At 49.6% G+C, this 25,730-nt stretch overlaps 1 protein-coding gene across 2 annotated transcripts in view; it reads left to right on the top strand.

Annotated features, from left to right (window-relative positions):
* Positions 1 to 280: 280 nt before the first annotated feature.
* The window catches only part of TRAM2 (translocation associated membrane protein 2), an 81,340-nt gene continuing 55,890 nt past the window's right edge, over positions 281 to 25,730 (top strand). For both annotated transcript variants that reach the window (XM_004771875.2, XM_013045516.2), the window contains exon 1: positions 281 to 519. In XM_004771875.2, the coding sequence (XP_004771932.1) occupies positions 400 to 519 (120 nt within the window). In that variant the 5' untranslated portion in view covers positions 281 to 399. The remainder of the gene's footprint in view (positions 520 to 25,730) is intronic.

Here is a 25,730-nt window from a genome sequence, read left to right as displayed (position 1 = left end):
CGGGGCGCGGCGGCGGGCCAGGAGGCAGTCGCCGGGCCAGGGGACCCGGGTTAGGGGACCCGGGCCGCGCTCGCCGCCCCGCGCGCCGGCCCCGCCCCCTGCGCGTCCCGGCGGCCAGAGGGTTAAGCGCGCGGGGGGCGGGGCCGCAGCGAGGCCGGCGCGCGGAGTGCGGGCCGCGGGTGGGGAGGGGGCTGCGGCCGGGGGCGGTTCCGGGCGGCGGGGGCGGGGGCGGGCGGAGGAAGGGGGCGGGCCCCAGAAGTTGTTGGGCGCTAGGCCGGCGGGCGGGAGGGCGAGCGGGGCAGCGGGCCGGCGGGCGGACCGGGCCGGGGCTGGAGAAGTTTGCGCGGCGGCTCGAGAGCGCAGGGTGCGGGCCCCGCCGGCCGCTGCGCGCCCGCTGCCATGGCTTTCCGCAGGAGGACGAAAAGTTACCCGCTCTTCAGCCAGGAGTTCGTCATCCACAACCATGCGGACATCGGCTTCTGCTTGGTGCTCTGCGTCCTCATCGGGCTTATGTTCGAGGTGAGCGAAACTGGGGAGGGGGTGCCCCCTCTTGTGCGTCGCCCGGCGTAGCCCTGCAGGTCCCGCGGGTCCCCGTCAGAGCCGGGGCGCCTGGCTGCCATGTACGCTCTCCGCACCCCGGCTTTGTGCACTCTGCGCCCCCTTGGCCTCCTGGTCAGCCCGGACGCCACCCCTCAGCTCTGCGCCCTGCCAGCCTTGCCCTGCTCTGCAGCCCCCTTGAGCACCCCCCCTATCCTGCAGCGCTCTCTGCAGCCCTGGATCCTAAGCCTGGCCTTGAATCAACCGCAGCGCTGCCACCCTGTCCTGACGAGTGGGGTTTCCTTTCTGGTGTCCTGGAGTCAAGCCCGGAGACTCCCAGACCCGCGGTCATTGCACAATTCCCCCTCTCAGGCGGTGGCCGCCAGCTAGCTCCCTCTGGCTTTTCCAGTGGGAGGGACCTTGACTCTTTTCCACGTCTCACCTGGTTTTCCAGCTCTAATGCATCCTCACGTCTGGGATATGCTCAGGGTGTTCACGTGTGGTCCTGGACCCATCCCAGCAGTGCCCTTCTGCCATCCTCCTGCCCCTCCTCCCTTTTTTTGCCCTTGCCTAAGAGGCCAGGTTTCATATACCCTTTATTACTCTGTGGACTGTTCATTTAGATCCATCTATAGTGGACCCAGAACTTCTCCCCTGTTACAGGGGCAAGGAGAGGGACAGGGATAGTCTCTGTTTTTAGGGGAAAGGTGATTCTCTCAGAGCTATGGGGGGACAGGGGCTAGAGAGGATGGGTCCTCACCAGGACAGCAGTGCCCTGGTGTGGGCCTCACCAAGCAGAGTTTTAATAAGGCCCCTAGGGGTCAGAATCCAAGGGAATGATTCTCTGCTCCGGAGAGGGAGAAAAATGTGATATCCAAAGTGGAAAGAACTGAAGGAAAGTGAGTATTGGGCTTGCTCTGGTATATCTTGTCTCAAGAGTGAGATTATGTGAGTGACACTCCCCTCACTCTCACGGATGATGTCCCCTCTGAGGCGTGCCTGGTCCTCCCTGCTGGCTTGTGTTGCTTATCTGTGTTCTTGGGCATGGGTTAGGAAGCTGTAACCATTTATAAACAGCCTTGGAATTGGAGGCTTCCCAGTGTGGCTAATTTCTCCTTCTGGAGCCCTCTCTCTCTCAGTTCCCTGTCTCCCCTCTAAGGAGGACAGGGGTTCTACTTAGCCCTGAAGCTGTGCTCAGGCTGGGGACACTTTCATGGTGGCTAGTCAGGGTTGGATGTGTGAATGCACCCTTGGCTGGGCTTCCGAGTCTGTAGGAAACAAACCTGGGACCAGGATTGGGGTCTGCTGTCCAGATTTTGCTAGCGCTCCTCCACTTCTGTCCCTCCATCCTTCCTTCCCCCACCCCACAGCTCTCATGGTATATTCACCCTGACTCTGTCAAGCCGGGGTCGTCCCCGGGTCCCCTCTGCTCTGTCACTAGTCAGACTGCGGAGCTGACCCGCAGCCTCAGTTTCCCCTTGGCTAAAGAGGTTAGTAAAACCTGTCTTCCTCACAAGGTTATTGAAAAGTTTAACTGAGATCATGTAAGCAATAAAATAAGAGCCCAAACAGAAGCTACAGATGTGAAAACATGTCGCTTGCTGCTGAGACCCTGTACTGTTGATCATAGTACTAGCTTAATGAAACAAGAATTTTGTTTGGTGGCAGCCCATACCCTCAGTATCTGTTTGCTGTCCTCTGTTCTTAAGAGGCCTCCCAGCGCCGTGTCACCAGTCTTGGAGGGTGTGGTTGGAAAGACGCACGTGACAGCTGTAGCCCTCAGAGCCACGGGCCCTTCGGCCAGCAGGGTCTCTTGCATACTTGCGCCTCTGCTGCATTGCAGGTAATTGCTAAGGTTCGTAGCTCTGTGGGTTTTATCTTTGCTTAAAAGAGCTGCGTAGGGTTTGAGGTCGGTACCTCCTTCCCTGTCCTGCCTTCAATCTTGTGGAAAGTCCAATGCATGAAACCTGGAACTTTGTGGCAGTTGAAAAGTGCTAGGAGCCCTACCTACCTGCCAGAAGAGAAAGGTCCAGGATGGAGGACGTAACAGAAAAGCCCCCCCCAACCCCCGTCTTGGGATTGGCCTGGAGAGTATGGAAAGGGCCCTGGCAGAGATGCACTGCCAACTAACTCCCTCTTCCCGCCACCCTCTGTCTGCCAAATCTTAGACCAGCAGCCGTTGGCTTTACAGCGCTGGGCACCCTTTCTAGAAGGTGCGTCTGAGGTCTGTTGTGGAATTGTCCATGTATGCTTGTATGTGAGGACAGCGCAGGACTTAGTAGATCTCACTTAGGGTCTTCTGGGTTCTCCCCTGGAGGTGTGGTATATGTAGGGATGCGTATGGTGGGGGAGGGGCAGTCCAGCACTTAACCACCTTTTTCCTAGAAGTGAGAACGGAAGGGGGTGGAAAGGGAAGGGGAGATAGGGAGAGAGGATGTTAGGCTCTGGGTTTCTAATTTGGGCAGAGCTAGAGTTCCTTCATTCAGGAGCTGAGTCAGGAAAACACAGTTATGATTCTTCCCACAAGGAGTGACTCTCCTGGCCGTTCCTTCCTCTGGGATCCTCTGCCCAGCCTCTGCCAATGAGTTGGACCCCTCTGCCTCCACCCCGGGCAGCCACAGCCCCTGGCATCCTGGCTGGTGGATCCTCCCCAACTCACCCTCAGCTTGCCAGCATTTAGGGGAGGCTTTCATTCCCCACGCCCTAGGACCCTAGAAGATGATGACTCCAGATTTCCTCCCTAGGGATCGCTTCCTTGGGGATCACTTCCTTTGGGGAACATACATGAAAGTGCCCCTCCCTCCTCCTTCTGGTTTAGTTTTGGGCTGTCCTAAAATTCCTTCTCTGATTTCCAGGGTTGGGGGGGGGCAGGTTCTTCCCCCTGCACCCAGGTTTTCTTTCCATTCCGCAAAGCTGTTTGGAATAGAGCTGTTCTGTGCAGTCACAGCACTTGGCTAAAAAATGTCAGGAATGTGGAGCTTTATTTTCCCCCTCCTTCCCTTCCAGCTTTCTCTTTCTTAACTCTGCTTTGGGGGGAGTTGGTGCAAATGGGAGTTTTCTACCCAGTGGTTTGGTTCTTTGGTCCTGGTGGCGGTGGAGTCAGGCCTTCAGGGTGTGGGCGGCCCGCCCGGGGGGTGTGTGCATGCGTCAGATCGGAGCAGCCTTCCCCTCCCCTTTCCCTTTGCTTTCCCGTGGCCTGTTCCGTGCCACGTTTCAAACTGAAACAGGCAGGGGAAGAGGAAGACTTTCTCATTAGTGAATGGAGAATGAGAAGAAGGCTGACGGGGGGGCCTCTCTGCATCGAACAGAGAGGAAGCAGTTATACATTACCTCTAAAATGTCATTTTGAAACAGAAACTTTTTTGTTAGTTTTAAAGCCCGTTTGCAGGCTCTGCCGGCTCTGTGACAAGGAAATATTTCTACAGTCATTTGTAGATGCGGTTCCCAGTTTGGTCTGCCATGACTTAAGGGTTCAGACCCCAGAGCTCTTTTCCAGTGGTGGCTGGTTTTGCTGCTTTCAGGGGTAGCTGCGCGATAGGGCTGCCTTCTTCCCTCTTCTGACACCGTGATTGACTTGTCAGGATGACACGTGAGCTGCGTATACAATGGGAGTCCTGTTAGTGCATGGGCTCCGTGGCACGGGTTCACCTCCTCCCAGACATACGGATCGGCGTTGTAACCCGAAGTCAGGTGCCTATCCCGTCTGCTAGCCTCAGGAAACAGTTCTGCTTCTGTTGTGCTTCTGTGAAGGAGACGCAGGTAAATGGCATCGGCCTGTGTCTGCGAACATCGGTTATTTCTTTGTGCCTTCCAGTGCACTTTTGAAGACGTTTCTCCACCAGTTTTTATAGCTTTTGACTTTATGCACTATACTGTCTAGGCTCTGACGTCGACGACCTTCAGTGGTGGTCTAGAGAAATGAGTCCAGGGAAACCGAGAAGGGTTACTCACTCTCTTGGGTGCCCTTGTTCTGTGGTTGGATTTCACTCATTGATCTGAGCAACAGAACAGAATTTGGGAGCTAGTTCTTCTCCTGGTCAAGCCTCACATTTAAGCTTCGCCTATGGGACCTAATGGCCCATCAGCCATCCCTGTGTCTTCCCTTGGCCAAAATGTGATATCCAGAAAGGTGGCGTTGATCATTTTGTGAGTTTTAGACCCTATTTCAGGATGAAGACTGAGACCTGTAAAAAGGCCTGGCACTGTGCCCGGCCCACGAGCTCTTGATCGATGGCCTCAGTGACAACGACCATGCTGATTGCTGCCCTCCTTGGCTTCATCGCTGGTCTTACCAGCACACCTTCCACCGTCATACTGACTCGTGGCCCACTGGGGCCACGTTTCATTTTAGGAGTGACATGTGTTGCCGTGAGACCTTGCCCTCGTGATTTCCAGTGCTGGCCATTTGCTCACCAAAGGGGATTTCTGCTCTACCCTGGGTCCCTCTTTTCCCCAGGTCACCTGGGGGATGGCCACTCTTGGGAGAACATCTGTTTTCTCTGTGACATCCAGTGCATTAGAACAAAGGCTGTGGGTCCCTGGGCAGCCTCTGTCAGCTGTGCGCAGGAGTCAGAACCGTGAGGAGACCGCGCTGCACGCTAAGTGGGTGCCACTTTTCTCTTGCTTGCTCTGTTTTGTGAGCCCTCCCTTGCTGCTTTCTCGGGGGCACTGTCCGGACCAGTCACAACAGAGCTCCTCAGTCCTGACTGTTTGTAGAGTACATGTGTTGCTATGGTGAAAACTTCACTCTGGCAGGCATGAGCTCCCTTTTGATCTGCTTCATCGTGGGCAGGGGCCCCAGAAATCACTCCGTCGCAGAGCTGATGTGCCTCCTGTTCCCACCCTGGTAAATGATGAAGCCAGAGGGTTGATAAGACCGGATTAGAGTTCCCAAACGACAGAAGTGCTTTCTAATCAGCGAGAGCGCTCTTAGCAGGCTTCAGTGGGAAACTGCCTGATGCTATCTCTTCACCTTTTCATCCAGCGCCCTGTATCTGGTATCCACTGGTACCTAATGGTTAAAGGAAGGAGGGGGTTGGGGAAAGGAGGAAAAGAAAACAGTAAAACTACTAACATGGCTCCTGACATAGCCCTTCTTATTTCACGGGCCGACCTTTATCTTTTACACAGCCCCTTGCTCTGCCTTGATTTCCCTCTGCTGTCTCAAGTGCCCCACAGTGGAGGAGAGCCCAACCCAACCTCATCACAGCTGGTTGGCGTTTCGAGTTTACGGCGTGGTTTGAAGAGCTTTGCAGGCAGCTCTTCTGGCCCGTGTGGGTTCACACAGTGTTCCTTGCTTTTCAGCAGAGGAAGTGGAGCCAGACTGTGAGTGGGGGGGCGGATCTGAGGGCCCCCGAAGCCCTCTGGTGAGTTTGCGGGAGCCCAGGGTTAGGTGAGGCTCTGCTCCGTGGCTCTCCGCCCGAGCCACGTTGCCTCTTGACGGCTTCCCTCATGTGTCTTGAGGGGTTGGCAGCCCTTTCCCTCTGTGAAATGCTTTACTAGCCTCACCCTGTAATCTGGATGGTTTATGGGGGTTGTCATACCCATCCAGAGCCTGGCTTCCAGAGGAGAGACTTGGCCAAGGACCATTCCCTCCGAGTTAGAGCTGGAGCCAAAATAAGAATTCAGCAACGTCTGGCTCACATTTAGAGCTCAGCCCTAATGCTTCCATGAACGGGGAGTCTGTGCAATGTAGCCACAGGCAGCTTTATTTTTCTTTGTCTGAGCGGAATCTGTTTATTACCTGGAAGTAATGTCTGCAAGTCGTTGTTCCACTCGGAGGTTTTTCTGCCTGGAACAGTCACTGAAATGTGCATCTCCCTGAGCAAGAGACTACCGAGAGGGACCCAAACTCCTGTATCCCACGTGAATATAGGCGAATGGGCGGGGGCTTTACCTGCTACCTGTCGTTAGCCCACATCTGGGTAAGCGGAGCTGCCTCCAGCTGTTCTATTTTCATTGCCCTTATCCTCAAGTTAATATTGTGGCCATAGCCCAAGGGCATATCTTTCTTCCACATGTCATGAGTTGAAGGGCTAGAGGGAAACCTAGAAGTCATCTACTGTTTATAGAAAAGGAAAATAAGACTCTCAGAGGTTGGGACAGTTGCCCAGGACAGTAGAGGGAATTTCTGGCAGATGTGGGGCTTGAACCTACATCTTCTGACTCAAGTGTAGGGAATTTTCTACACATTTGCCCCCTGGAATTCTCGATGCTGCCTTTGAATGCAAGGGTACACGAGGAAGCTTGAAATTGATACATCTTTGTTAAGTGTGCCACGTTGGTTAATTTGGCAGCTGTGTATTGAATTCCGGCTGTGTGCCTGCATTGAGCTCTGGGAATGCAGATGAAGAAGGTGGGGTCCTTGTCCTCAGAGAGGTCACCGCGTGGTAGCTTGAACCTGGTAAACTCTTTGTGGAGGGGCATCAGGCCTTGAACTTGATATAAGTGGCAGGTGCAGCTTACAGACAGACTGTCGGGCCTCAACCTCAAACCACTGCTGTTGATGGAAGGGGGTGGTTTACTGAGCCCCAACATCCTGAGTGTGGTGTTGTCAGTCGTTAGAGGACAAGAACGGTGGTCATTTAGAAGCCTGTGACGCACAGCTGGTAGTCTTGTACTTTATAGCTTTGAGAATAAGTGAGCTGACCAAGGCTCTGTGTGTGTGTGTGTGTGTGTCCCTGCATGTGTGCACAGATGTGATTTCTAGTACTAGGAGGTCTTTATTTATTTTTTTAAAGACTTATTTTTTTCCGGGGTGCCTGGTGGCTCAGTGGGTTAAGATTTATTTATTTCATTGAGAGAGAGAGTGAGCAAAGTGCGAGCCGAGGCAGAGGCAGAGGGGGAGGGAGAATCTCTGGCAGCCTATCTGCTAAGTGGGGAGCTTGATCCCAGGAGTCTGAGGTCTCCACCTGAGCCTCAAATCAGGAGTCGGATACTTAACCGACTGAGCCATCCAGACGCCCCAGGAGGTCTTTATTAATTGAGGTTAGGAGAACTCGTCTGTATGATTTCTTAAGATTTTTGCCATCAAACTCCAACATGATCTGAAACGTTCCTTTTGGGTTAATGGAGGTGATGATCATACCTGGGATAAGAAGGATATCATCCTCAGAACCTCAGATGCCCTGTCTTTGAAGTAGGTTGAGGATTTCTTAATAAAGCTCCTGAAGTTTGCAAAAGCAGGGTTTTTTTGTTTTTTGTTTTTTGGTAGGCTCTATGCCCAACATGGGGTTCGAACTCATGACTTGGAGGTCAAGAGTCACATGCTCTACTGGCTGAGCCAGCCAAGTCCCTCAGGGCAGAGTATTATTAATCACTTTGTTCCCTCATTTTTTATTATAAAGGTATATGTTACAGAAATTTTTAAGAAGAGACTTTTTAGTGACCCACCACTATTAGGAAGATTTCATTGACTTTTGGGGAGGCAGAGGGCTGTGTCTACCTTGAGACAAAAGATAGAAATGTGATTTGCCTCTCCCTCCGCCTGCCCCCACACTTGCTTTGAAGAATGTCCGGGATCATCCTGGTTAGTCAGCAAGTGTTTATAGTCTGGTCTGTGCGCCTGTACAGTGTGGGATCTGGCGAAAGATAGCGTTGAAAGTTGGTGAGAATGTTGCCTTAAGGCTTAGGGGTGCCAGGGATGTATTACGGCTCCGTTCCTGAATGTGAAGAGCAGTCTGGGGGCTCCTAACCTGAAGGAGCGCTCCTGGGGCAAGCAGGCCTTCCCTCCAGCAATTCCTGGAGTCCTGCAGGAAATCACTGGGCTTGCTTCACAATGCCTGGTTTCCTGCTGAGAATTCCTTGGAACTTGGAGCAGAATTGAACTTTTCAGACCCAGTGCTTCTGGAGTTTAGAGCGTGTGTCCTTTGTAGTCTGACTTTGCACTGTATCAACTTTTGGCCTCTTGGGCAAGGAATCACTTGTCTGTATGGATTTTGTGACTGTTGCCTTGAAGGTAGAAAGGAATGATTGATAGCTGTTTCTCTTCGTTGTGGTTGTTGTTTTAAGTTGCAGTTTGCTCTCTGGTTTGGTGCAAAGTGTGAACATGTGCTCCTCCTCCAGAGTCCTCGAGGCTTGAGTCCTGACCTGGACATGGAAGCACATGTGGGCAAGGGCAGGGGACTAAGAACTGGTGGCCTGGATTCTTGTTGGGGCTTTGCCACTAAATGGCTACGTGGCCCTTGCAAGCCCCTCGGCTCTCTGGGACCCCATTTGCTTGCTGGGGTGTCAACTCTTGTGTGGCTCAGTCATGCCATTTCCACGTGATTACACAGAACAGGGCTGGGGAATGTGTATACGACTTAAGTTGCCAATCAGAACTGGGTCCACATCTGGCAGGTGGCCACCAGCCACATGTGGCCATTCTGCTTCACCAACGTGAAACGAAATGGAAAGTTCAGTTCCTGGGTCACACGGGCCACAGTTCACATCTCAGGAGCACAGACACAGATAGAGCATTTCCATCACCGCAGAGAGTTCGTTGGACTGTGCCGGGGCACAGGTTGCTTTCTGAGGGCTGGTTTCTGTTTGTTTTTGTAGTCGTAAGCAGTATCTTGTGGTGTGGTTCTGTGGGGGAACCGTTAAAGGCCCCGGATCACTGTGGCTAAGGTCAGGGTTCTACCTCTGGATCTGCTCTGGTTTGTCACGTCCTCGTGTCCTCACCGTGTCCTCTTGGTAAGCGGTTTCATCTCTCTGCTGTAGTTTACACGTCAGTAAAAATATGCCCCAGAGTTGTTGGGAGGATTAGGAGCGTTGATATAAAATATGTCAGAAATGTTGATATAAATACAGTGCTTGGAAGAAGGCCTGGCACAGGCTAAGTGCTCAGTACCTGCTACCTGTTGTTCTTACTGGGCTCGGACAGGCTTGGAGTGATACCTTGACTCTGCAGAAACCCCCTTTGTGGCTGCCTCCTCTGTTTGGAGCGTAGCTAAGAAGTAGGATGGCATGGGAAGGACGTGATGCAGGAGATGGGGGTCCTGGAGTGGCCCGGGGATGGCCCCAAACCCACGTCCTCACCCCACACCCGGACTAGTTGCTCGGGCTCTGACCCCTGCTCAAAGCCCACTGCACTTTTCACACTTTTTAAATGAAGCTTGGTTATCTGGTTTCCAAGATTATAGAAGAAAGAATGAGTTAAAAATGAGAGAAGTGGCTTAGGTAGCTGACAGCTGGGAGGACTGTCCATTAGTAAACACTTAGGAGTCATAAGAAATGAAAAGAGAAAAAGTCATGCATATTTGGCATCATGTAGTGTACATACACAAACAACGTCTGTAGGTTTCAAGGTTACCAGGAGAGACTAGCGCACTGCAGGCTTGATCATAATGATTATCTGCAGAGAAAGTAAAAGCTCACAAACACCTTTCTTTTTTTAATTTTCACTTACTGATTTTTTAAAAAAGATTTATGTGTGTATTTATTTGAGAGAGAGAGGAGAGAGCACACAAGGAGGGAGGTGGGGTAGAGGGAGTGGGAGAAACAGAGCAAGGAGCCTAATGTGGGGCTTGATCCCCGGACCCTGAGATCATGACCTGAGCTGAAGGCAGACGCTTAATGACTGAGCCACCCAGGCACCCCTTTCACAAACATTTTTAGGAACATTACTGTCCACAAGGATTAATGTTAAATTTTCAATACCTAGAACTTTAGCAACAGGGAAAAGTTGGATACCCAGAATCATTCAGCCCCAGAAATTTCTGGCAAGCCACGTTTCTTTTTTTTATAGCCTGGAAATAGAAGGCGAAGTTGGTCTGTTGTACAGTGTACATTCTTACCCACAAAATGTGGAAGAAACTTTTTTGACATTCTTCTCATCTAGCCTGGGAAATACCTTCATACAACACTATTCAACCATCTGCCAGTCAATTTTCTTCTTCTTTTAATCATTCAGTAAGTACACCTATTCCGTGCAGAATTCTGAAATCTGAAGTGGAAGCCAGCTAACATACTTGCTGACATGCCTTGCTCTCCTGTGGTCATTTTTGGAGCTCTGAAACAAAGAAAATGAGATGCTTGTCGGTCACTGTTTCTTGAGTTTCATGGGTCCAGACACTCTGGGCTGACAAACTGTGGCCTTGTCAGGTTGTCACAGGCCACCTCCCACACCTTCAGCCTGTAGCTGGAGCCAAGTGTAACTTGACCAATGTTGCTGGCTTCTCAGTCCCACCAGGTGGGTCGTTGCTCATGTGGCTCAATGGATGTGAATCTGGACTGAGCTGATTCTGATTTCTGGCCTTGTTTTTCTACAAACATTGATTAAAGAGAGCTTTTTTTGTGAGGCATCCTTCTGGATGCTAGGAACACCGGGGAAGGACATGTTGCCCAGTTACAGGGAACCACTTTGCTATGTGGTAAGGGAGATAGATAAAAGGAAACAACTACAGTCTCTTGGTGATGAGCTTTCCAGTTGAGCTGCCATATTGGTTTCCCATGTCTAGCTCACAGTGGTATTCACTAAGTACTGGTCTGCTGGAGGGGATGCTTGCCCAGGATAGGGGTGAGTGGATGCTGGTCCAGACCAGGGAGAGAAGAGGATGTGTGTTTGAGTTCATACCTGGGGCTGGCATGAAGCCTTAGCGTCCCTCATTGGGCTCGTGTCATGGGCTGCCCTACGTGAGATTGGAAACAGTGGATCTGGTTGGGAGGCTGTGACACTGATCCTTGTGGAAACTGCCCCCAACCACAAAATTTCAGCCTCCACCCCAACCAGGAGGCAGAACCAGGACCCCCACATCTGAATTCTCGGTTGTTGGAAGGGCAAGGCCTATTCTCCCCCAGTTCTCTTGCCTCAGGCATTCTGTGTGACACAGGCAGGCAGCTCCGGCAAGGACAGCTAAAGCTGGGTGAGAGGAATAGCCTTTCCTTAGACCTTACTGTAACCCTGAGGCATGCATTGATGTGGTGTTGCCCTTGAACATGACTATTATTGTTTTACTGTTGTGTGTTGCCGGGGCATTTTCACTGACGTGTCCTTTGAACTTATTTAAAAGGCATTTTTTGCCTCTAATAGGATTTCTACTTGTTTAAAAAGTAGAGAGGGCATCAGCTAGAGGAACATCTTTTTTTTCCTGCCTTTTATTATTATTTTTTTAGCTAAATAGGCCACAAAGAGGCTTGCAGTTGAGTACTGTGGCCTTATCTGTGGAAGCTGGTTCTGTTCCAGTGTTCAGGGGAGGCCGAGGGTGGGGGAGGCTTTTCTAGGTGTAGGTGAGGTGGGACAGACAGGTACCTTCGTTGGTGGACAGAGAAACGTAGGCATGGCCCGTATGAAGCATTTCATTCACCAAATTATCAAACCCTCAGTGTGTACTAGAGTCTGTACCACATTGTGTTGACAAGGACCTGACAGGGGTGTCAGTGAAGAATTCTTTGAAGCAATCTGTCTTGTGCCTTCTGTCTCTAAAGTTTTGCAGACCCCTAGAAACAGATGCAATGAGACTTGCCCTCGTCTGACTTCTAGCACCTTGTTTGAACCCCTGGGGGTCTTCTTACCAAGGCCTGTTGGTGATTGTCCTCAATTTTATTGAACACCTCTTACCCCCATGAAAGGTTTATGTTGTTTTCAGAGGAGAGAGGGAAAACAAGAGCCTGTGTTGGGACAGAAACCCACAGTGGTCGGTTCTCCCTTGCTTTGTCCCCTGCATCCAAGTCCTAGCGGTTTTAACCCCTGATTTGCTCCCAAGCCCCGCTCTCAGAGTTCTTGGGCCTTAGCTCTGAGCCCTGAATGGCTCCGTGGGTCCTAGCTTGGACCTCAGCCCGTGTCTCCTGTCCCATCCCTTTCCACACAGCTACCAGCGATGGTCGTCAGACACAGAGCTCAGTTAGGGGCTCCCTTTAGATCCTTCCATGGTGCCACCTGAAGTCCGAGTTGGTTAGCATGGCGTTCCAGGCTCCCCCGAGGTCTGACCAGCCTTTGTCCTGGACCTCCTCTGTTCCTCACTCAGGCCCTGCCCCCTCCCCCACCGCCCCTTCCCGGGCAAACCACCTACCTGAGTTCCAGAACATCACCTCTCTGTGCCTGCCTCCATTTGTTCATGCTCTCACCCACCCCCAGGGCTTCTCTTTCCCTCTGTCCTGTATGTCCTCCTCCTTGAACGCCTGACTCCCGTGTCACACGGGCACCACCGGCACCAAATGTTGTCCCCGGCCCTTCTTCCCCAGCAGCGTTCCCGCCTCCTTTCTGCCTGCCTCTGTATTTCTCTTGTTTATTCACGCTGCCAGACTCACACTGAGCATTTGCTCTCTGCCAAGCCCTGTTCTTGGAGCTAGGATAAAAGACGAGAAGGCGAAGGTTCTGCCATCACGGAGCCGAGAGTCCTTAGGGAGGTGGGGGTGTTGCTTCTGCTCTTGTGTGGGGCGCACACTGCGAGAGTCTGGGAGGGGAGCGCAGTTCTCTGAGGAGGCTTAGGGACAGTCTCTTAGAAAACGGAGAAGAGGTTTGAGCTGGGCCCTGAGGCCCGAAGGACACTGGCCAGGCAGACAGTGCATGTGTGTAAAGGACAGACAGGTACGGGGGGGTGATGTGGCAAGTGGCTCCGTGTTACCAAAGTGGGTTGGGGGCAGGGGTTACAGAAGGAGGTGATGGAAGGTGGGTCTGGACTGGCAGGCAAGGTTTGGCCTATGGTGGCTCTTGTTCAAAAATTTGGATTTACTCCTCAGCTCAGGTAATAGGGAGCCATTGAAGTTTTCGGAGCCCAGGAATGACTCCATCACATTGTGCTTGGAGGGTCCCAGGCAGTAGGGCTAGAGCTGGCTCCTTGCAGCTCCCTGAAAGGAAGGGGTTGCTTTGCACTTTTGCAGTATCCCCAGCGCCTCTGTGCCTAACACGTGTGGTTGGCTGAACTGATAGAGGCTGGTTTGGTCACACAGGGGACAGTGGGTGTCTTGAGTTGCCTTTCTGCTGCTGGAGGTCATTTGCAGCTTTTCTATCTGTGCTGTTGCTTCAGGGCTCTTGGGGCCCAGTAAGAGATGTTTGTGAACATATTAGGAGTACCTGCTACCTGAGCGTGTGCACGCAGGTGGGGAACCTCTGATCCGAGCCATTTAACTTTTTTTTTTTTTTGAATGGGCAATATTTGGCAATACAGTCACATTGTTCAAAAATCAGAAACATAAGAAAAAGAATATACTGCACGTGTCCCTCCCTGACCTCTTCTTACCCAGCTTCCCTCCCCTGCCCTCTCCCCAGTACCGCTTTCATTAACTTTCAGGTATCCTTCGGTTTATTAATGCAAATACAAGTAGCTATAACCTATATGGTAGATTTTGCATATATATGTAGTATACCTATAGACATAAACAATATGCATATGTGTATGTGCTACATATACATATGTGTGTGTATTCCTGTCCCCTTTCTTGTTCAGAACAAAGCATGTCGTCTACACTATTCTGCACTTTGCCTTCTTTGGTTAACAAACCATCCTAGAGCTCTTCCCACGTCAGCACACAGAATTTCCTCGTGGCGGTCTAAGGTTGCCTAGGCTCGCGTCATGCAGGTTCACTGTAACTCATTTCACCCGTCCCCTTTGATGGATACTTGGGTTGTTTCCAGTCGTTTGCTCTTACAAACAATGCTGCAGGGAATATCTTGGCACCTAGGTCGTTTCATGCCTGTACAGCCATATGTCTTATAAAATATTTTTACCAGAAGTAGGATGATTGGATCCAAGCATTAGTACATTTGCACATTTTTAAAAGATTTTATTTATTTATTTGACACAGAGAGAGAGAGCGAGAGAGGCAATACAAGAAGGGGAGTGGGAGAGGGAGAAGCAGACTTCTTGCTGAGCAGGGAGCCCCATGTGGGTCTCGATCCCAGGACCTTGGGATCATGACCTGAGCCGAAAGCGGATGCTCAACCACTGAGCCACCCAGGTGCCCCTGCATTTGCATTTTTGATAGAAATTGTCAAATTGCTCTTGTTCTTGTTAAATACCATGTTGAAACCAAGGAATCAGCCACAGATTCTTTGTTTACCACATATCACTGAAAATGTAATACCAGTGTCGGCACTGAGTTCGTTCAGTATATTCTCAGCAGCTAATGTAGTGCCCAGCCCATCACAGGAGTCAAATACTTGTTGGATTTCTAAAATTAAATTGTTTGGCACATTAGGTAACGGGGGACTCTTCCGTATTATCTTTCAGCTCTTCTGTGATCTTTCTGTCCTGTCTGGCTCTTTATTTATTTATTTATTTATTTTTAAAGATTCTATTTATTTATCTGACAAGTCACAAGTAGGTAGAGAGATGGGCAGAGAGAGAGGAGGAAGCAGGCTCCTCACTGAGGGGAGAGCCTGATGCAGGGCTCTATCCTAGGACCCTGAGATCATGACCTGAGCTGAAGGCAGAGGCTTTAACACACTGAGCCACCCAGGCACCCCCTGTCTGGCTCTTTATACAGATATTTCTCTCCGGACACTCTCCTGCTTTTCCTTGGCCACTGTTCCTCATTCCTTAGGCCACAGCCCACCTTTCCGGAGTACCCTCCTTTCCCCCCCTGGTGGGGTACTTGCTTCTGCCTCAGCAGTCAGTTCCCTGGGCTCCCCTGTCATGGCTGTCATCACCCTGCCTCTGTGGTGTGTGGCCTTGTTGCTCTGTGCGACCCGCGAGGGCAGGAGAGAGTCTTGCTCGCCGTGGTGTCTGTAAGGACCCAGCATGGTACTTGGCATTCTGGTGGTTCCCCTATAATATTCTTGCAGTAAGTACGTGGCGAAGCGGAATTACCAACGAACAACCAGTTTCCAAAGGACTTTGTGTATTTAATTGAGGTATAATTTATATATCATAAAGTTTGCCCTTTAAAGTGAGCAGTTCAGCTGTTTTTCACCATGTATATTCATCATGATTTGCAACTATCACCGTTACTTAATTCCAGAACATTTCCATCATCCCCCAAAGAGATCAGTTAGCAGTCACTTCCTGTCCCTCCCCTACCCTCAGCCACTAATCTGCTTTCTGTGTTTGGATTCGCCTCTTCTGGATGCATCACATAAATGGAATCCTATCACACGTGGTTTTTTGTGACAGCCTTCCTTCACTTCGCATAATGCTGTCAGGGTTCACCCATGTCGATGCTTGTGTCATTCCTTCTCGTGACTAATACTCCACTGTATGCAAACACCACGTCCTGTCTGTTCCCTCGTCGGTTGATGGGCACTTGGCTGGGCACACCCGATCGCGTGAGTAATGCTGCTGTGAACATTCAGGTACACGTTGTGCGGACACAACATTTTCTGTTTTCTTGGGCCTATCTCTAGGGATAGAATTGCTGGGTCATCAAATGATTGTAATGCACGGAAGGAGCCGGGATTGAAACTACCATTGGATTGGTTTGTTTTTTGGATCCAAGGGTTGACTCTGTCCCAAGGGCAGGCGATGCAAATACTGTTCCTTCTCACCCAGGCTTCTCATAGCAGTGCCTGCCTATTGTGAGTTATGTTTGATAGACTCTGGCTCCGTGATCATCTGTGAGTCTGAGGCAGATATCGTCAGGGTTTACACAGCACGATTTCCTGAATTCTTACCATGTGCATTGGGCTGACTCCATGGAGATGCCAAAACACTCGGGACACAGCGCCTGCCCTGAAGACATCATTCATTGGAAACAACCTAAATATCCATCTGTATTGAACAGATTAAGTCAATTATGGTGTGGTTGTACAGCGGAATCCTCATTCTACAGCTGTTTAAAAGAGGACAAGTTTGGTCCTTAGGTAGTGAGATGGACTGCCGTGTGAGGGAACACATAGGCTGGAGATTAGTAGGCACAGCGTGAGCCTGTTTTAATAAAAAATGTAGGTTTACATCTACACAGTCAAAATCTGGAAAGATCACAGAAGGCTGTCAACATTTATTACATCTCTAGGAGGTAGGCTGTGGAAGACTTTAGCTTTCCAAGGTTGCGTGTTTCCCTTTAAAAATGTTTTTATACTGGGTGTATGGAGCTTTTCAAACTTAATTAAACTCATTAAGTTAGTGGATCGAGTCTGCCCAACTCTATTTTGGAAAAAGAGCTTGAGATAAGCGTTACGTGGGAAAACACTAGATATTCACATGGGATCTGATACTGCATATCAGCATGTGACTAAAGCTGAGTGGGTTTGTACCTAAATGGTCTCATAAGTGGGATAGCCAGGCATGAGAGGGCGCTGAGACTCTGGCAGCCAGGGGAATTCCGTGAAAGCAGGGTGGGACTTTGCTTGGGCCTTGAAGGGTAGTGACATTTAGGTAGCACTTTACAGTTTATCGGGGCCAAAGAATAAATGCATACCAAGTGCTGTCATGAGTAAGCTCTTCACCTGTCTCATCTCACTCAGTCTGCACTCACCCTGTGGGGCGGATACCATGATGACTCCCATTCTACCGATGAGAAAACTGAGGTTTAGAAGAGCTGAGTAACCGGACCAGGTACCTATTGGTCATAACGTCAGAATCAAAATTCAGAGCCTGTTTGCCTGACTTCAGACCACATGTCCTGTACTCCATTTTAAAGGGAAGGAGATACTGAGACCTAGAAAATTCAAATAATTTGCCCAAGGTTATGAAACTGGGAAGCCAGGATCTGAACTCAGAAAATTCCACAGAAATCTCTGAGTGTGGTCATGGGAGACTGGAAGGTTCTGGGTCAGAGAGGTGTGTGAAATTCTGCATATCATGCCCCCTTTGGAGAGTCACATATCACATAAACTTATTAAAGTAGCGTCCTACATTTCTGACCTACCTGACCATCTCTCTCAAGCACTATTTAGTAACATCCCACAGATCTCACTGTGAAACGCCACCCTCCGTCCGGACTGTCAGGAGGCACGAGGGAAGGCAGGTTCGTGAGGAGCTTTCTGTCTCAACTTTAATAAATAGGAGTGCCAGCTCCAAGGTCAAGGTTGGAAGTGTATGAGGAAGAGCATATTTGTTGGAATTAGTGGAGTGGAGTTCTCTGGATGGATTTGAGGCCACATCTCCACCCCCCTCCCTACACATTTTATCAACCCTTCCTGCTTTAGAACATCTGGCTGAACATTCCGAGTGTCATAGTAATAATTGTCATAATAATTGCCACCTCGTTGTGACTTTTTGTCTCAGGAAATCAGGGTCCATTGTTGATAACAGTTACCTCCTTAAACTTTCCCCCATACTTCTTACACTCAAATTAACCAACCTGTACTCAACCAAATTTCATAAAGTGTTAGAATTAATGTGTGCCACCTTCTCTCCACCCCATAACAGGTACTGTTGTTTTTTTTTCCTCCTAAAAACTGTGGTTAAGATACTCATAACATAAATTTTACTATGTTAACCATTTTTAAGTGTACAGTTCAATAATGTTAAGTACATTCATGACATTGTGCAATCTCCAGAACTCCTTTTAATCCATTCCACGAATACTTATTGAGCAACTGCTCAGGGACATGGAGATGGTTAAGACACACTTTCTGTTCAGTCTGATGAGGAAGATGGATTAAAAAAAACCCAGTGGCTTCAGTTTGGTATGGCCAGAGTCGTGAGGTGGTCCTTATGGGAATAGATCCTTGCGGGGGCTTCTGTTCTTCACGGTGTAACCGCATTACCACCTAGAGCTTCACGGTACCTCCTTCTCTTCTGGTTCTTGGTGGCTATGTGCTTGTTGTTTCTTGCCCCATCGCTCCCTGGAGTAGTTTGCCACCTCTGCTCTCCAGAGCCTGGGGAGAAGTTGGGAGACTGTGCCCCTGTGAGGGCCAAGCTCTGTAGCTGAGCCCGTGTGGCCTGGGGCAGGGGTGGGGGGCAGGGTGGGAGAAGTGTGCTCTTGCCAAAAGCAGAACGGCACTAAACCCCCAAATCAATGGTTTGTCCAAATATAGCATGCTAGACCTCTTCCGCCAGCATGTGTAAACTCAGTGTGCCTGTCCCTCAGCTTGCAAGCTCAGCGTCCTCCAGGAATGACTTCTGTGATGGTTCCCGAGTGCTGTTAAGTCCGCTGTGCTTTTAGAAATTGACCACAGTGACGTGGCTGGAATCTCAGACTAGGGGCATGTTGGAAACGAAGCAGATCGGCTCTGGGTTGTGTTTGGTTGTGTGCATTCCCACGGAGACCTTGTGGAAGTAAAAGACAGTCGCAGACACTCAGACACTCGTACAGTACTTAGAGCTCCTTACAGAGAAGAAGGTTTGTGATGATGATTAACTCCCAGGCTCTCCTTCCCCTGAAAAATAGGCTGCGGGTCTGGAGCTCGTTGCCTTAGCCATCTGGATGCATACCCTGATTCCCCACTGCTTGGTGCCAGCTTGTATTGGGCTCATAAATACCGCGAAGTGTGTGCAGGTTGAGAATGCAGGCTTTGAATTCAGATTGCCTCATTCTTTACCAGCTCCCTCACTTCGCTAGATAACTTGATTAAGTTACTTAACCAGGCCCCAGTTTTTTTGTCAGTAAAACAGAAATGAAGATAATTGTGCCTACCACATGAAGTTTTTGGAAGCATCGACCAAGCTAATAATGCATGTATAGCACTCTTACGTAGCCGAATACCGCGTGAGGACTCCACCAATGTGAGCTGCTCATGAATATTAATTAATTAATTCCATGACGGTCACCACCATCACTAGGCAGCCATTTTTCTGTTCCCCTCATTTTTGTATTCTGCGTTAGTTATGCATAGTCTGTACATTCTGGTGCATTCTGCACCAGATACAACTTTCACACTCAGACATTGCTCCGTGGGCCACCACGGCTATTAAGAAGCATGTGGGTTGAGTCCATCTGAGGGCTTCTCCTTTTTTTTTTTTTTTTTTTTAATGATTTTACTGATTTGTTTGACACAGAGAGAGAGCACAAGCAGGGGGAGCAGGAAGAAGGAGAGGGAGAAGCAAGCTCCCCACTGAGCTGGGAGCCCGATGCAGGAGTTGATCCCACGACCTGGGATCATGACCTGAGCTGAAGGCACATGGTTAACCCACAGAGCCACCCAGGTGCCCCTGAAGGCTTTCCTGGATAGGCTCTCACCCTGAGCCCCCAGCCAATGGTTTTCCATATGAATGCCTTTCCTTTCCAGAATTATGCCTCCCCTTTTCCCTTCCTCAAAGATCATATGGCTTCATTACTGCTCTCTTCCTTTCCTACTCGGAAGAAAACTCTGAGGTTAAATAAGTGGAAATCAGCCACTTGAAATATTTCACATTGAGGCATGACCTGTCATAGCATCTTTTTAGACAATAGGGATTCTGTATTTTACAGATTTTCTGTTGAAGGACTTTTTTGCTGTTTGAATACTACTTACATAAACAGATTTCCTCATGCTCTTCCACATAGCACAGTTGATTTAATTTCTATTCTGTTCTTGTGCCCAGACACTATGGTTTTTGAGATTATAGTAAAAAAGACACAAACCAAATTCTGATTTTTTTCTGCTTGATATGATATCCAAATATTTGGAGATGTTAGCATTTTTAAAAGATGAGGTTTTTCCTTAATGCCTACCAGTAAGGAATTGGTTAAATTTCAAATGATGACATATATTGATATGCAGTGTCACTGAACAGTGTCCAAAACATATGGCTGGTTTTTTTTTTTTTAAAGATTACAGAATGCCATATTGTTGTGGGACTTTTTCTATAAATGTTTGGATTTGTTTTATTTTTATAAGAGGGTATCTATAAGGATCATCATCAAAATATAATTAGTGGTTTTCTCTGTGTATACGTAGAGTTTCAAGTACATTTTTTTCTTTGTACATTTCAATAAAATGTATATTATTTTGATGGTCAGAAAAGGCACATAAAAGCTGTTTTCATTTTGGAAGTAGAAAGATGGGAAGGTGGGATCAGTGACCGCCTGTTGCTTGGAGAGCAAGAATGGTGGAGGGAGAGAGGCCGGAGCTTGGGCTGGGAGCTCTGTGTGTTGGGGGGAGGGGAGGGGCTTCAGCAGAGCAGCTAGGGCTGCTGGAAAGATAAGCTCTTGCCCTTGATCTTAAAGATGTCATTCCCACTACTATAAATAAAAGCTTTGCTTTGCAGAAGCCTTTTGAAGGATGGCTCAGAGGGTGAAATAGGGTTATTTGAAACCATTCAGAGGAACCTCTACAAAAGCATCAAGAAAAATGCCAAGTCAAGATTGACTAGAAGTGGAAATGAAACTTCTCAGTTCCAGATATGAACTGGAAAAGTCACATGAATGAAACGGATTGTGTTGAAAATTAAAGACTTTAAAAACAGCAATTGAACATTGAAAATTTAAGGCCCAGCACAGCAGCCCACTGTTGTCCAGTTGTGGAACTGTGGGGACAGACCGCCCAGGCCGCTTTTGGCTGAGACCTGTTCACTCTGGTTTACAAAGCAAACCCCCTCCTCGCTGATCCCCCCTCCCCAACTCACACACCCTCACCCTTCCAAGGACATAGTAAACAGGTGCTGGCGGCAGAGCAGAACAGCACTGCCCATGAGGTTCTGGGACATTGTAGGACTCCACTGCCTTGAAGAGCCTCTCTCCTGACAGCTTCCTTTCCAGTGCTGCTAGTCTAGGTCTGGTGGTTCTCTTTCCCTGCCAAGGTACACACGTACCTGCTGTCTGGCAGAGGGTGCAGCTGGGAGTGGTTGCTGGCCTTATCAACACACCTGTTTGTTAGGCCCCACTTGTATGTAGAGGGCCAGGTAGAGGAAGGGGCAGCACCTAACTCTGGGGCCTCCAGTAGCTTCCCATCTATAAGATACACAGAAAATAATGAGTGATAAAACCACGATAAGAAATCAGAAGAGAAATGACTAGTCATTACTTCTTGAATACTGTGATATGTGCCAGGCCTTGTGCTAGACTTGACTTTCTTATCTGGCCAATCCCCTCAATAATTTCCTTTGACAGATTCTGTTCTTTCTGTCCATACCAAGCAAGCTAAACAACTCCATCTCAGAGTTTGTGAGGGCAGACTTGGGATTTTATTTATTTTGTTTTCAAAGATTTTATTTATTTATTTGACAGAGATCACAAGCAGGCAGAGGGGCAGGTAGAGAGAGAGGGAGTAGCAGACTCCCTGCTGAGCAGAGAGCCCAATGCAGGGCTTGATCCCAGGACCCTAGGATCATGACCTACACTGAAGGCAGATGTATAACTGACTGAGCCACTCAGGCAGCCCCAGACTTGGGATTTTAATTCCGGTCTTTCTGAATTCAAAACCCAGGCTTGTACATCCCTTCCTCTCAGCAAGGAGGTTTAGAAAGCAGGTGCTTCAGGTGGGAAGGAAGGAAGCATGATGGGTGCTCATGGGAGAATGGGGGAGAAGGAGGCCTAAGGGGAGAAGAGATGAGAACTGGCCCTCAAAGGAAAGGCAAAGCTGAGACATAAATGGAAGACAGAACAGAGAGCTGGTATTTCAGGCAAGAAAAAGCGTTCCAACAACTGAAGAAAGCAGTTAATAGGTGTAATGCTAACAAAAAGTTGCTGGGCTGTATAGGCTTGGGGAAATGATAGGTTAAACAGGTTGGTTTACTGCAGGACTTGTCAGAACCTTTAATATAGTAATAATGAATACTGTATATCTGTACCAAACATATTTGTTGACTTCGGAGAGCATTTCATGGAATAATAATCTAGACTATCCTTTGGGACACCCAGGGCAGTTGGGGAGTTTTGATAATCAAAGAAGAAGAGGGAAGGAGGTTCAGGAATGTCAGATTAAAGAGATGTTATCCTGTAAGCAGTGAGGAGCCATGAAGGGGGTGTCTGTGGTTGATGTGTAGCCTGGCTGTTCTGTCTAGGATGGTGGGACGGGTACTGAGGCAGACCATCCAGTTAGCAGCCTCTTCTGTAGGCTCGAATGAGATGAGGGCGTGAGGTGTTTTAGCAGCAGTATGAGTGGAGATAATGGCTTTAATAAAATAATAAAGGAAAAAGCCACCAGGTGGTTGGCTGTAAGGGATAATGGGCAGCCTAGGATGTGGGCAGGAATAGGCATGCTTCCTGGGCACCAACTTTTGGGATAAAGATGCGAGGTTTGACTTGGGTGTACCAAATGGAAGTTGGCCATGTGCTTTTTTGGTAGGGATGCAGGACTGTCCACTGGGAGAAGGATATGAGTGGGGGAGAGTAGATTTGAGAGTCACTGGAACAGAAGCAAGCACCGTGGCAGGGATTTCCAGGGGAGCAAGAAAGCCTGGGCTTGAACCCTGCATCCAGCATCCGGAGGTGAATCCCCGTCCTGGAAGTGCGTGGAAGAAAATCGGTGGAAGCCAAGGAACTTCTGCAAACACCCTTTTAAAAATTAAGAACCCTGAGGCCCAATGAGGGGGATGGGAGCAGCCTGCAGCCCCACATCTGGTTTGTGGCTGAGCTTCTCCAGAATGGGTGTCCTGCCTCCTCCCAGGGCTTTTTCTCTTCTGCTCGTCAGGGCTGCGGACTTCCTCTTCTTAGTAATATGTAGAGCCATCTGGGGTTCAACACCTGCAGATGTGTCAGGAGGGCTGCAGGGGGCCTTCCTAACAGGTGTGGCCACCAGTGCCCACCAGGACTTTCCCTTGTCTGTTCTTGTCCGCCCCCACCACCAGAGCTCTGCAGGGCGGCAGAAAGGCCCGCATGGCCTGGTGGTCTTGTGTGGTGGGCTGTGTGCTCTGAATCCTGCTCCCCTTTCCCCTGCTGGGCTGTACATAAGGGAGCCCCAAGCGTCTGTCTTTCAGGCCAGAGACCAGGAAGGCTGCCTGTGACTGCTGGCTCCTGTGTTCCCCACTGTGCCTGGCCTCCGGCTGGGGCCGACCGTGGCCCGGAGCCTGCTTGTCAGCACGTGGCTTGAGTTTCCGTGTTAACGTTCCCAAACTGGGATCGTGGAGGATTGAGTGTCTGTGCTGTCTGATCACGCTGAGCCTTCTCCGGCAGGCAGCTGCAAACCTTTCAAAGGGCTGTGTGTAATTGGTTTGGGAGATGTTGGCGGGGGAGGGTGGGGACCAAGATGGGGACAAAGAAGTCAGTTTTAAAAAGAAAAAAAGAAAGAAACATAACAGCCTGGGGACATTGGGGTAGGGCGTGGTGCCTTGGGTACATTGAAACCCCTTTCTTCTCACCTTCCTATTTTTCCATTTCCGGAGCCCCCCTTTGGCCGGTGCCTTACTGACCCCTGCAGACCCCCTCTGTGTAAATGTGGCCTCTGCCTCTCACCCCCTCCCTCATTACACATTCCTTTAATCTGACCCATCTCCAGGTCGCCAGCTGGCAGAGACTCAGCAGATTCCAAACCCCAGCTGGTGCCAGACTGTTTACACGGGGCGGGCGGGGAAGCTTGGCAGACAGCTTGCCCCCAGGCTACTCAGCTGTAGGAAAAGGTAGAAAGACATCCCAGAGATGAGTGACCCGTTTGTTTGCAGACTCACCCTCCTCCCTCATTCCCCTTCCCCCCATCATGTCCACCCTTACTCCAATTCTTGCTCTATCCTGAACAAATAGAAGGGAAAAGGGTCTCTTTGTATGTGTCAGAGGAGGTAGTGGCCTCAGGCTCCCTGGCTTATCCCTTCCGTCTCAGGAACCCATAGGTGGCACTTTGAGCACCTAAGGCAAAGAAACTTTCAATTCCTGACTGGAGCAGGTCAGGTATTATAGAAGAGACACGATCTGTCAGTATAAAGTCAGTCCCCACTCACAGGGGCTGTGATTTTCCACGATCAGTCCTTAAGGCTCTGTGGCCCAGTGGGTGTGATGCCAGGCATGGGATTTGTTCAGGCAGCCTGAGGTCGGTGGGGAGTGGGGGGAGGAGGTGGTCTTTGAGGGCTTGTGTTGGCCTCTGTCCACAGTAAAGCCCTCCCCACCGCCGACTGTCAAACAGGTGGTCACAGAGCCCCAAGGAGGGTTGTCTCGATAGGAGGCAGTGAGAAGTCCATTGGCATCGTGTCCTGCCCAACTAAATCTAGTCGCCAGCACCGCTGGGCAAGTGGCAGTCAACTCGCCTGGAGGGAGGGGCTGGTCTTCTGTGGAGTGGTCCCAGCATGTGTGTCTGGGAGAGAATTTTGCTGGGTCGAAGTGCCCTGTTGCGAGTGGTTGTATCGAGGTGATTCACTGTTATCCGTGTGCTGTCTGTAGTAGGTCTTTTATTTGAGAAGCATAACTGCATCTGTCCAGGTCCCACCGGAAACAGATGGGGTGGTTAAAGAAAGGTTATTGAGGGCACTATTAACAAGGGCATAGACAGGATCAGGAGAGACAGATAAGGGATGGTAAAGCACCCCAGGGTTTGCAGAAGGGGAAGATAGCCCTAAGCCTGAAGGGCCAGGGATGGAGTGGTTACAGAACTTCTTAATATGTCAGAGGGAAAGAGAGATGAATGGAGAGATAATGCCAGGAGCTGCGACTGAAGGAGTGCGGCTGGACCTTGGATCTAGAACAGGATCTAGGACACATCTGCCCAGCAGGGTGGCAGCCAGGTTGTGAGCACCCTCTTCGTGCCCTCTGGGATTCATGGGAAACCAGTTGTCCTGGAAGCCGGTTGATGTGCTCCAAAAAGGTCATCCTCTCTCGGCTCTGGGACACTGGGCAGGATGGAGAATGGACATGGACGGGCAAGTGGAAAATTGTCCAGCCCAGGAGCACTTACAGACCCTCTATTTCCTATTTGAATCCTGCCTCATTTACCCCCACAGGCAATCGGAAAAGGTGGCAAAGCAAGACTGATGCTGTTGAAATACAGCAAAGTCTGACAACAGGCTTTCTGGACAGATGTTTCCTGATCTCAATAAGGCAATTTGCGTGACATGTCTACTTTCAGTTACTTATTGCCCTGGTCTCTTGTGAGACCGGGATTGCCCTTGCTTCTTAAATTCACAGTACATCAAATGCCTTTACTTCCATCTTTTGCGGCTAGCTCAGATAATACTCAAGTACCACTTAAACCCATTTCCTTCTCTTACCCCAGTGCTTTGCACGCTCTGCCCTTAGGGATCAAGAGGAGTTTCCAGTGTAGCATTAATGGAATTCTAATCGCCCTGTCCAGTTACCACTAGTCTTTGAATATTGGTATCCAACAGGAAATTACTTTCTTAACAGTTTCACGTGGAGGAGCTTAGACTCGCTTGTCCATTAGGTAACTGATAAAATTTAATTGGTAAATTATGAAATATGGGACAGCTTTTAGAGTTTTGTGGCTAGAAATAAAGTGTTAGAATCTTTATGCTACAGTGTTGCCTCCCTTACTTTGAGGGAAGCAACTGTTTCTTTATGTGGGCTTGAGTGGTTTGGGGAAGCAT

Source organism: Mustela putorius, unplaced genomic scaffold, assembly GCF_011764305.1.
Source record: "Mustela putorius furo isolate JIRA1106 unplaced genomic scaffold, ASM1176430v1.1 tig00003983_pilon_pilon_pilon, whole genome shotgun sequence".
Lineage (NCBI taxonomy): Eukaryota > Metazoa > Chordata > Mammalia > Carnivora > Mustelidae > Mustela > Mustela putorius.
Note: the sequence above shows the minus strand (reverse complement) of the source record. Positions and strands in the feature narration are given on the sequence as shown.